At 37.8% G+C, this 13,043-nt stretch overlaps 1 protein-coding gene across 3 annotated transcripts in view; it reads left to right on the forward strand.

Moving 5' to 3' along the window:
- Positions 1–13,043, forward strand: part of LOC126237441 (CDP-diacylglycerol--glycerol-3-phosphate 3-phosphatidyltransferase, mitochondrial) — a 95,672-nt gene that overhangs the window by 62,329 nt on the left and 20,300 nt on the right. For all 3 annotated transcript variants that reach the window (XM_049947558.1, XM_049947559.1, XM_049947560.1), the window contains 4 exons: positions 445–572; positions 2,021–2,292; positions 2,762–2,970; positions 10,927–11,152. In XM_049947558.1, coding sequence (XP_049803515.1) covers positions 445–572; positions 2,021–2,292; positions 2,762–2,970; positions 10,927–11,152 — 835 coding nt within the window. The remainder of the gene's footprint in view (positions 1–444; positions 573–2,020; positions 2,293–2,761; positions 2,971–10,926; positions 11,153–13,043) is intronic.

Here is a 13,043-nt window from a genome sequence, read left to right on the forward strand (position 1 = left end):
TGACAGTCTGTTTTGCTTGCATTGTCATGGCCCTTGGACTCTTGGGCTTAGACAATTAGCGGTGCAGTATGTCATACTGGTGGGCTACGTGAGCTGACACCACACAGGGCAGTTATCAGTGTAATGTAAAATAATTTGTATAATTCATTTTGAGACTAATATTACAGTAGAGAAAGGTCAAGGTTTTATGTCAAGAACCATGGAATACATTTTGCAATGTATAGGAACTGCCTTAGGAATTATGTACATGAAGTACATGTCTGTATAGTAACTCCTGTTTCGAAGGGTCTGTGCTTGTATTCTAGCAAGGCTTACAGTTTGTCATTTGTTCAGATGGGCAACACGTATTTCATCTTCATTTTGCAAAAAATGTAGTGTGTCAGTTTTGATTGTCAGAAATGGAAATTTTGCTGAGCTACTGTACGTACATTTCTATGGTTCCAGGTTGCTCTTTACCACACTCCAGCACTCCGTGGACCTCTACGTAGACTACTTCCTCCTCGATACAGTGAACTTGTTGGTCTACAGCACATGAAAATATATCTCTTTGATGATTCACTGCTCATTAGTGGGTATGTAAATTTCGTGCCATAAAGTAATTCATGAAGGATTGGATTAAAATTACTGTGTTTTGGATGCAGAAGAGTCGAGAATCTAGGAATAAAGGTGGGATACCTCTTCACAGCAGTTAAATCTCTGAGCATTCCCATGAAATGAGAATTACCTGTTAATGGTAGCTCTAAATGATTTATTTTCTTTGACATGGAAATTAAGTAGCTTCACATCGTAGTTGTCACACGAGATATTGACATGGGTTTATTACTTTTTCTGTTGTTTTGATTGGTTCCTTAAATTTACTGTAACATATCTCTCTTTTTCCATGGTTACATTAGTAGGTGGGTGCGCAGACTTTGCATCAGTTGATTTGGGCTGCTTTCATTTTCTGAATACTGCAGTACACACTAGATTTTTTTCAGTTGATTGTATTTTATCCAGCAGTGTTCAGTCATCATCAGTTGCAAGAAATTTTCAATCTCTCTCTTCAAGTTAGATAATATGTAGAGAAGTTTCATGTCTGTGACCTACCTACACCTCTCCAGTCTAGCAGAATTGCCATTAACCAAAAAACTTGCCCCTTTATGATCTATCTGTAATATGTACCACATTATAATGTGTTACTGAAGATTTATGGGCATGAAATTCTTAAGATGGTACTATTTGTGTAAAGAGAAAGTGTTCACTGTAAGTGCACCCTACTTGTTCACTAATCACTTTTTGTTAAAGACCTAGGATGTCTGTTGTTTGAGTAAAATCTCAGTGTCAACCTATTCATCAGTATTAACTTTTCTTGCCCCCTCAGAAGTTAGTGTGGCTGTACCACATCTTGCAGCATCAGCCAATGTGCCTTATTAAGTGCTCTTTGCGTCTCTGATTCACATAAGACTGATTACTGCATGCCATGAAGAAGATCAGGATGGCAAAATAATCAGTGAGCTTGTCATAAGTGAAAGTTTGAGCATGCCTGAGACAGTGGTACAAGACAGACACAAAGAAAAATATTGCTTGGAATTCTGAATTGCACAACCTGTAAGGGTTGGATCATGCTCTGTGTATAGCATACTTTAGAGTGCTCTAGTTATTTAGGTGTTTGTATGTTCTGTGGACCATAATTGTGACATCTTGCTATGATATAGAATGTCAGTTTTACAATTATAGTACATCTTCTTAGCAGAAAACACAACAAGATGCTGACCATTATTCATTCAGAAATTCTTCTCTAGAATAGTAATAGTTTACCAGCAGATAGGATTTCAGTTTGTGTTTGAATTTAATTTTACTATCCATTAATTTCCTTACATCACTTGGTAGGTGATCAAAATTTTTTTATGGATGAATGCCTCACTTGTTTCTGTTGTGCCATGCTAGGGCTAAGTGATGGGTTGTGTAAATACTGATGTAATAAATTCTGTATAAAGTGGTATATATTCCATGTATTCACATTCATTTGTTCACTTTTCAGGGCAAATCTGAGTAACGACTACTTCACAAATAGACAAGATCGCTATATATTGGTGGAGGATTGTCGTCCACTGGCAGACTTTTATGATGACCTTGTTGAGCGAGTCAGTGAATTTTCACTGCAACTTTGGCCAGGCAATAGAATACAACTTCATCACAAATGGAACATTCATCCATTTAAAGGACGTTATGAAGAATTTGCAGCTGCTGCTCGTGCAAACATTCATAATTTCTTGGACAATGCTTTGCATCAAACACAACAACAGTCACATAGTCAGTGTTGGTGCCCTAAACATACTATCTTGGTAGTGTCAAATTAGAGTTGCTTCAGAATTACAAAAAGAGAGTAAATAAAATAAGCAAGAGTGAATGCCACCTATGTTTATTATGCCTCACTGTACATTCTTTGAAAGAAGAATTTGTAGGAAGTTTGTGTTCTCTTATTGTTAATTCTAATGCAGTCATTATCTTTCTTGCTCCTGCAGTAGTGAACTAGCCCAAATATATAAGTAAATGTAGCTTAAATCACAAAAAATCATCCATAAAATTACGTCTAATGGAAAGATATATTTCGATTTGCCGTTAGTAAGTAAAATGTATATGTGTTTGGGGGGGGGGGGGGTGTCCTGTTAAACGCGTGTCTCATAAGCATTCTACAAATTGTGTACAATTATATGTGAGGATATTTAGTGTGGGTCCTGTGCGGAATTACTTGCGGTGAAGTGTTTTCTATATGCTCCAGATGGTGATACTTGCATTTTCCCACTTGTGGAGATGGGCCAGCTTGGTGTCCGACAAGATAGCCGTGTTACTTTGCAACTACTGAAATGTGCAGCTTCTGGCTCCACCGTGCATCTTGCCACAGGGTACTTCAACCTAACTGCACAGTATATGGAAAGCATCATACATCAGTCTGCAGCAGCGTATTCTGTCCTCATGGCTCACCCCACTGTAAGTTTTGTGAACTTAACTTTATTACCTTTTTGCTGTCAACAGCTGTACACACTGAATTCGTATCTACTTGATATAACTAGGCATATGGTTTAAATGCAGTGCATCTTTAGGTAAAACTCTAGAATAGGGCCAGTGGCATACTTACATGTTTCATGCAGGAATGTTAGTGCTCCCCGTGAGGTACAATGGGAACAAAAGAAGCAGCAAGCAGACAATGTATTTTGAAGTAATAGATTTGTAAGAAAAGGTGCAACTGTCCTGTAAATGAGGATTATAAATTTAATTGTTCCTTGTGTGAGTCATAGCTGTTTAAACTGTGTTAGCATCTGCAAACCGAGGACATTGTCACAACCCAAGATATATTTGAAAAAGCAGTGAATTGTTACCTTGCTAGGGGACTGATGACCATAGATGTTAAGTCCCATAGTGCTCAGAGCCATTTGAACCATTTGTTACCTTGCTCTGTGTTGCTGAGCAATCAATCTGCATGAGCACACTGAATAAGTGGATCAGTGGTTTAGAGGAGGTAGGTGGATCAATGTTTTTAATTAAATCATGAGAGAATGTAGGTGGATCAGTGTTTTTTAATTAAATCGTGGGAGAAGATACGTGGATCAATGTTTATTAATACATCAGATGTGCAACTCTTTTATGAATGCAATTCACCACCTCATTAGATACATTTTTGTGTCTCTGCAATTAATCCGTGAGACATGCACCAACGTCAGTCCATTTTACAGCACTCGCTGCCATAATCAGAAAATATTTCATTCATTAATACACCAGAACACAGGAAACAAGACAATGCTTTCAATTTTGGTGCTAGAAATACATTGCCTCTCTGCTCTCCTCTTATCGGTTATGTCAAAGAATCATCCAACTGGCTACATGAAACTGATGTATTGCCAGCCTATGAGCAATAGATACGCACCTCCAGTACTGCTATTGGGCCTGATCTAGACTTTAGTCCACCTTTGTTTTGCACTTTTGTTGTTGTGACTTGATGCTTATGTCAAAACATACTTTCTATAAATACCATATGTTTGTTTGTAAAAGAGCCATTGAAATATGATTATTTTGAAGCTGTTGCATTATTAAACATGTCATATGTGTCTTGATTTCTCTAACCTAATATGAACCACTTTAGCACAATGTATGTTGAACTTTGCTTGAACATATGTGAGGGCAAATGAAACAATATGGTTCCGGAGATATTTTCAAGTCACAAACATTTATGACATATATGTGCAGACTGAAGTGACAAATGAAAATTTTTACCAAGGACGGGGCTGACTAAAGCATCTGTGGGTTTCAGGCAGGATCCCCCTTCTCGTTTGATGTTGAGGTGCTATTCCAGTACAGTTGGAGAGCCTCTTTTCGAATTTAGAGGGAATACCAAGTGGGTTAAGGTGTGACTGGTAATTTGGATTGAGGAGAGAGGCATGCTAGGGTAGTATGTGCAGTTGTGCAAATCCACTGTGCCAGGGTGGTGTAGTGGTTAGTACATCTGCCTAGTGAGCAAGAGACCTGGTTTGAATCCCGGCCTTAGTACAAATTTTCATTCATCACTTCAATCTGCATGTATAAATATATATAAGGCCACTCATTTAGTAACTAAGCTGCAAATTTATATTCCAGAATTGCTTTATTATTTTTGCCAATGCATTGCAACCCAGTTAAATGGTTTTAAGTAGTTTGATTGTGCTGAGGAAAATCCATAACTGAAAACACCATGACTGTTTCATGTAATAAATTACTCAGCTATTTAATCAATAGATCAATAGTACAGTTCTCTAGCATTAGACATATTTTTGTATCCACAGGGTACTGCAATAAAGAAGTCAGTCATAGGAATAGCTACTGAAACTTTTAATCCATCTTCTTATTTAGACAGTCAAAACAAAAAGAATGATTTAGATAATTTGCACTGTTATCATCCCCAAAATGATAAGAAAATGATGTATTGAAGCCAGAAGAAACATGTTGGTATGAACAGTTTGTATGCAACAGAACATTTTTCATTCAAATGTGCATTCTTTCTAAATGTCATTTGTATGCATAATTGTTGGGATGATTAAACTTTTATGTATTGGTCGTTTTTATGACAAAGGAAAAAAGAAGAGTTTGTTTTGAAATAAACAGCACCAAGGTATTGAATTTAGACTTGTTTTGGATGGCTCTAAATACATTTTCAAACAATGGAAAGTCCAGGTTGGATTATCAACAGTATTGTTACTGACCTTAAAGATAACAAATTGAGTTGCAGGCAGACACAATGAAAAGACTGTTACACATTAGCTTTTGGCCAAAGCTTCTTCAGAAATCAGAAACGCAAACATACATTCACATAAGCAAGCACATGTCTCGCACATAAACATGCGACTGCTACCTTGGGCAGAAATGGCCAGAGGTAGCAGTCGAGTGTGAGTGTGAGGTGTGCTTGCTTGTGCGAATGTGTGTTTGCATCTTTGTCATTCAGTCTGACCTATTAATATTCTCTTTTAAGGCACAGCCTAAAACAAAGTAAGTTTTCTTATAATAAGGACATCGTAGCTACTCAAAACGAAGACACTGAAAATTAAAAACACACTAAATTTTGTAGTGACGGTAGCAAACAAACGTAGAGTTAGTTCCATTTACTCTTAAACCAGACAAAAATACCTAATAAACAGTGTTTAATGTCCCTCACAACTTCTTTATTAAGTTTCGTTTTCCACTGTTGACAACATCTATGTCATAGCAGTTGTGGCATTGTAGCTCTCCGGTGTGTGTGTGTTACTGCAAATGAACTATCAGCAACATTTAAACATGAATGCCTCTAGCATGCAACTTGACAAAATTTTGTTACTTTTGTGTGTCGTTTCTACAGTAGTATCTGATCGTTATGTGTAGTAGAAGTTGGCAGCATTGTCAGAGACAAAAGGAAGCTTTCCTCATGTGTATGTGTCTACTTCCTTTTACCTCTCCTGATGGCTACGTATACATGCTTTCCCCCCCCCCCCCCCCCTCCATATACAACAGAGTTCCTTTAGAATGATATAAGTTTCACCGGCCTCCTTGTATAATTAATTTTAAAAATCAGTACTTCAATTTTCAATACTCTAGTATTAATAGTATGATCATTAAATAAAACATATGTATTATCATTATGAATGTCCACATTGCTATTACCTTCTCTACACAAAAATTGTCTGCCTAGTTGTGCATCTTTCAATCTGACTCATTGGCGTTCTCCATCAATGCATACCCTAAAACAAATATAGTTTCTGCATAATAAGAGAATTCAGTTGTCGTAGTTATTCAAAATGAAGAAATTAAAAATTAGGAACTTGCTTCAAATTTTCTGGTAATGGCAGCAAATGACTACACAACTGCTTGTACAGAAAAGTGAGTGAAATAATGACGCCGATATACAATGTTATTTACAGACTTGGTTACTATGATATGTTGATTTTCGCTGTTGGCAACATCATCGATGTAGCAGTTGTTGTATTGTAGCTGACCAGTTTGCATGTTTTACTGCAACTGAACCATGTAAATATGAAAGCCCCTAGAATTCGATTCCATGAAATGTTGTTACTTTCGTCTGTCATTTCTGCCGTAGCACCTGACTGGTGTGCAGGGCAGACGGTAGTTCTTAAATTTTTGATGTTCGGATATTGGAAATTTAAATATGTGATAGAGAACGTAACATCAGTGTTAAGAACGTGAAAGCTTCTACGTCCTTTTACCACTTGTAATGGCTACATACATGCATTATTTTTTCTTGTGTAAATCGGTTGCAAAGTACCTTTTGAATTACATAAGGATAATTGGCCTTCTTGTACAGTTAATTTTAAAAATCAGTACTTCAATTTTCATGTTCACAAATTAATATTATGATGAACTGCGTGTGTCATTTAAACTGCTAAAAAAAATGTTTTCATCACCGTCTTCTTGTGACATGTGATTCAAGGGAAGGAGAGAATGAAAGAATGACCCTTGCGGAGAAAAAAAAGAGAGATTTGACTTACTATAAAACACACTGAAGAGCCAAAAAACTGTTGCACCTGTCTCACATCAAGGCCCCCCCCCTCCCGAGCACACAGAAGTGCTGCAACATAAAGCATGAAGTGGCGTGGAAGAAGTTGTGCTGGAGAGAACTTATACCATGAATCCTGCAGGGCTGTCCATAAATAAGTAAGAGTACTAGGGGGTGCAGATCTCTTGTGAACAGCACATTGCAAGACATCCCAGATATGCTCAATAATGTTCGTATCTGGGGAGTTTGGTGGCCAGAGGAACTGTTTAAACTCATAAGAGTGCTCCTGGAACCACTCTGTAGCAGTTCTGTACATGTGGGGTGTTGCATTATCCTACTGCAATTGCCAAAGTCCGTCAGAATCCACAATGTACATGAATGGATGCAGGTGATCAGAAGGTCACTTACGTGTCACCTGTCAGAGTTGAATCTAGACGTATCAGGATCCCCATATCACTCCAACTGCACACGCCCCACACCATTAAAGAACCTCCACAGCTTGAACAGTCCCTTGCTGACATGCAGGGTCCATGGATTCATGAGGTTGATCTCCATACCTGTACACCTCCATTAACTTGATACAATTTGAAATGGACTCGTCCGACCAGGCAACAAGTTTCCAGCCATCAAAAGTCCAATGTTGGTGTTGACAGACCCAGACACGGCGTATAGCTTTGTATCATGCAGTCATCAAGGGTACACACATGGGTGTTTGGCTCCGAAAGCCCATATTGATGATGTTTCATTGAATAGTACGCATTTGTTGTTGGCCCACCATTGAAATCTGCAGCAATATGCTGAAGTTGGCCCTGTTCTTGCAGGATCGTTTTCCGGCCGTAGCGATGTTGGAGATTTAAAGTTTTACCGTATTCCTGATATTCACAGTACACTCGTGACATGTCATATGGGAAAATTCCCACTTCATCATTACGCTTGTGCGCCGACTATAACACCATGTTCAAACTCACTTAACTCTTGATAACCTGCCTTTGTAGCAGCAGTAACCAATCTAACAATTGTGCTGTGCCAGTCACTTGCTGCCTTATATAAGCATTACTGACACAGCACTGTATTCTGCCAGTTTACATATCTCTGTATTTGAATACGCATGGCTATACTGGTTTCTTTGGTGCTTCAGTGTAAAAACAAAACAAAACAATAACCAAAAGAGGCAGTCAGTTCAAATGTGCACTCTTTGCATATCTGTGGAATTAAAATCTGCTGCTGAATAGCAGTCAATACTGTGTTACTGGTCCTGTACACTGTAACATGTTTGTATGCCCTTGACATGCTGTCAATAATATGGGAGAGACATTACTGCTCAAGCATATTCCAGTTTTCACAGTGGCCTTCCTGAGATCAGCTAGTTCCTGTGACAGGAGGGTTCCTGTGTCAACACACTGCAAATTTCAACTGGTCTGAGGCATACTTACTTAGTCGCATTCTTGTCAGCAGGTACCACAGACCATTCCGTTTGATTTATTCCTGCCATCTGGGGGAAGATGTTCTAGAGTTGCTCATGATGTGCACATGCATTATCTTCTTCAAAGAAAAACCCATTTCTGAAATGTTTTCTATAAGGCTGAATGATAGATTGGACGATTCTGTCTTGCTACTGCACGTCCCTCAAATTATGCTCAGTACCAGTTTAGAGGTATGTTTTGGTATCTGGCCACCTTCAAGCTCTTCTACAGTATCATCAGGTGTTGGATAAATTCTGCACTAGTGCTGAAGAGAGCGTATTGCCAATGATACAGATTCCATTCCAGGTCACCGTCTTTGCACACCATAGTGCTGGAGGGTTTATGATGTTGTTTATGACTGACACCTAGAACTGAAACTGATTATTTGTAGATAACTGTGTACTGTCTGGATCAACACAGGTCTCCCAGGTCCCTCCAACAATGTATTGTGCAGTTCTGATGCATTCTTCTTGGTGAAACTACAAACTATGATTTGTAGACAGTTATCAGCAGGTGTTGTTGACCACAGTCAGTGACGATGATGCAAGTCTTTCAATGATTCTCTCGATAATTGTGTGCTATGGCAGCAGCTGAATGATCAATCATCATCACTGTGGTGTTTGTCATTTTGGCGGGCAATGTGATAACCTCGTTTCTGTAAAGTGACAAAGCGCGCACAGTTTGAACTTCATGTGATACTGTGATGCATATTGCAAGATATATGCAAGCTGCATTGTCCTGTTTGCAATGGAAGACATATTCTATATTGGACTAAGCTGAAAATGTAGCTTTACTTTTACCTTCACTACACAAGTGCCTGCATATAGTGCTCACCTTTAAATATTTAATTTTAGACTTGTAAGATATATTATCATGAGCTCGGGCAATGTCAGGATCTCGACATACCTGATATTTCTACACAAAAGTTACACATTCTGTATTGCATGAAGTGTAAAAGTTATGTATCTAACAATGTGATATTTATTTATCATTACATTTACAGAAGTTTATCATTATGTTTCCAATACAATTTAAGCTGGTTCCATGTTAAATGGATATTTGAATATAAGCCACTGTCTAAGCCCTTTTTTTTAAACATCTGACAGTGGTTTAAAAACATTTGGCAGTGACTTATGAAGCAATTTCTTCCGTTGAAAGGAGTATTGATAAAAGTTTCTGATCTTAAAAAAACATAAATTAAGGGAGTCATAAGGGTAGTGCAAAAATTGTTGTGGAGCAATTTGATTTCCCAAAATTCAGTTATGTTGTTTCTTTGTTAAACAGAAACAAGCCGCTATCAATATTCATAAATAATTAATTTCTATAATTTTTAATTACAGTGGTATCTTTTGTATGTTCCACTTGTGATTATTTCAATTTGGTGAATGTGCATCAAAACACATGGGTCATCAAAGAATTAGTGCAACAGTTGGTTTGAACGTTAGCAAGTGATCTTCTGGATGTCATCTTTTGTGGGAACAACAAATATAATTAATATTAAATAATTAATATTGTGTCATTCATATAGAGCAACAAAGGAGAGTATGAGGGTGTGCTGAAAGGTAATACCTTTAATTTTTTAAAGTAAAAACTCTTAAAGCTTTTTTATAAAAATAAATATTATTAACATTCTACATCTTTGTTCTTCATGTCTACATATTTCCAGCCCTCCACTGCTAGAGGGCTCCAAATGGTAGCATATGACAAGGTGATGTGGAACATCCCCACTGTGACATCTACAACAATCCAACATCTTGGGTTCACTGTCATTAATCATCATCCTTACAGTCCTGACTTGGCCCCATCTGACTTTCACCTGTTTCCAAAACTTACAGAATACCTTTGAGGACTTCACTTTGCTAGTGACGAAGTGGTGCAAGCTGAGGTGAGGTTGTGGCTCCATCAACAATATCAGACATTCTGCAGTGATGGTGTTAACAAACCCTTCTCTTGTTGGGAGAAATGTGTTCATCATCAGGGTGACTGTGTTGAGAAATGAATATGTAGACATGAAACATAAGATGTAGAATGTTGATAAAGTTTGTTTTGTTTAAAAAGCTATAAGAGTTTCACATAAAATATTTGGAGCTGTTACTTTTCAGCACGCCCATGTAATTTTTAATGTAATGCAGTTCTGCCGTAAACTTCACTTCTTGATCAGTGCAGTGTACAGTTAGCACATGCCTTTTTAACCTTACTCTTCAAGATGATGCACTGCTACACTAAAAAGATGTGTAACTGAATTATGCCTTAATATAGTATATCTTTTTCTGGATGCCTTAGTAGGCGAAATAAATAACAGGACAAAAGATTACATGGATTGGGACTATGTCATAATAGAGAGGGAGGGGGGGGGGGGGAGAGCGAGAGAGAGCGCGCGAGAGAGAGAGAGAGAGAGAGAGAGAGAGAGAGAGAGAAGTGCATTCACATTGCATCACATTATTTTGTTCCCATGTCCAAAATTTTCAGGCAAATGGGTTTCTTGGAGCTGCTGGCCCTGCAGGTGGGATTCCAGCTGCATATCGCCAACTTGCTGCTGCATTCTTGCACAAAGTACAGAATGCAGGCCAGGAGGACCGTGTGAGCCTTCTTGAATACTTCAGACCTGGATGGACATACCATGCCAAAGGACTTTGGTATACCCTGCCATTGCAGAACTTGCCAATTCTCACCCTTGTTGGATCTTCAAACTTTGGTAAGTGTGATCAAGGTAACACACATTTTGACAATAAACCATTCACTAACTCATTGCTGTTTATCAGTTTTAACTGCTCATTCCTGATGAATTATTTTTAATATTTTCTTTCACATTTATCAAATGTGAAACTGAAACTGGCACAGTTTGTTCAAGTTACAAGAATTTCCGCAGGAAGATACACATTCAGTTTTTTGTTGGGTCATAGAATACTTCTGTAGATGAGGGTAGCATCATGATGCACCTATTGAATTAATATTAGAAAATTTGAAGTTGTTAAAATTGATAGAGGCAGTCCATTTTTATTGTCTAAGCCACTTGTATTTGGCCTCCTGTTTGAGAACATGGGCCACGATTTCACATCTAACTACAGTTATAAAGGAGAGGACAAAGGGCAGAGAATGATACAGTAAGTGTGGTGTAACAAAACCAAAGCAATAGCACCTGTTGATTTATATAATCTTGAAAAGAGAGTGATGATAAATTATTTGTAAAAAGTATTGCAGAATGAATTAAATGTGTGTGATTTTCTTAGCAGTTATTCATGGCGTCAGTCAGCTTCATTTGTATTTAGACATCATCCTTTTGTTTGACTATATATTTTCTTGGGTCATTTTCTACATGCATAAATGTATTACAGATACAATTGCACAGTGGCTACGATCAAGAATTAATTAATATCAATCCATTATATATTACATATACACACACCATCCTCCTTATGCTGCTTTATTTATCTCACTTGTTTATTCTTTCTTCATCATATTTTCTTATGCTGTTTGCTGTATAATTGAAAGTAACTTTGCTTACATCGTTTTACCAATTGTTGCTATGTTTCCTTCAGGTGGGAGTAATCCTGATTGCACTGAGTTAATTAGAAATAAAAAGTATCAAAAATATTCTTTATGTAAAAGAAATTGCCTGCAGATAGACCCACGTGACACACACAGTGCCAAAAATTAAAATTCCAAACAAAATTAATTTTTAATTCACAAAGGGACAGATGGGCTGACCCATATTTACCATCAACTGAAACAGCTCTCAGCATAGCCAATATCTACATCTGCATACGTACATTGTATACTACATGCTGGAAGGTTCCTTATACCACTACTAGTCATTTCCCTTACTGTTCCACCCGCAAGTAGAGCAAGGAAAAAGACACTGTCTATATGCCCCCATGAGTCCTAATTTCTCTTATCTTCATGCTTCTTATGTGAAATGTATATTGGCAGCAGCAGAATTGTTTTGCAGTCAGCATTAAATCCATCTGTAGTAACTTACATTTTTTACATTTAGATTAAGTTGCCATTCATCGCACCAACTAGGAATTTTGTCTGTCATCTTGTATCGTCCTACAGTCACTCAACAATGCCTTTCTATACATCACAGAGTCATCAGCAAACAATCGCAGTCAGTCAGTCAGACAGGAGCAGGCAGCCAAGACAGAATCAGCAACTGGGAAATAACTGGTTTTGTGACTTTTACGAGTTCCTAACCAAGAGCAAATTGTATAATTTCATCTGTGTGCTTTGGGGGTTTAGTTTCTTGAGTTTCTGTGTGTTAATTCAATATCTAATAGACACAGTTCTCGTGTTTTTGTTTGCTTCAGAAAATAAACCGCTTTTGTGACATAGTACGAGTTGCTAATCAGTGGTGAATTATTTAGTGTCACCTGAGTGCTTCACTGGTTCACTTTTGGAGTCACTGTGTATTAATTTAATTTATTAGATACAATTCTTGTGTTTTTGTCAGGGTCTATAGTAGAGTTCTGCAGCACATGTTGATAGTCCGTTTGTCTTAGTAGTGTAGTTTTTCACAATCTTTAGTGACTGTTGTGTGCGGATGCGAGATGGGTTGGTGACACTTCACTGTCAGCTCCAAGCTTTGA

Source organism: Schistocerca nitens, chromosome 2 (assembly GCF_023898315.1).
Source record: "Schistocerca nitens isolate TAMUIC-IGC-003100 chromosome 2, iqSchNite1.1, whole genome shotgun sequence".
Taxonomy (NCBI): Eukaryota; Metazoa; Arthropoda; class Insecta; order Orthoptera; family Acrididae; genus Schistocerca; species Schistocerca nitens.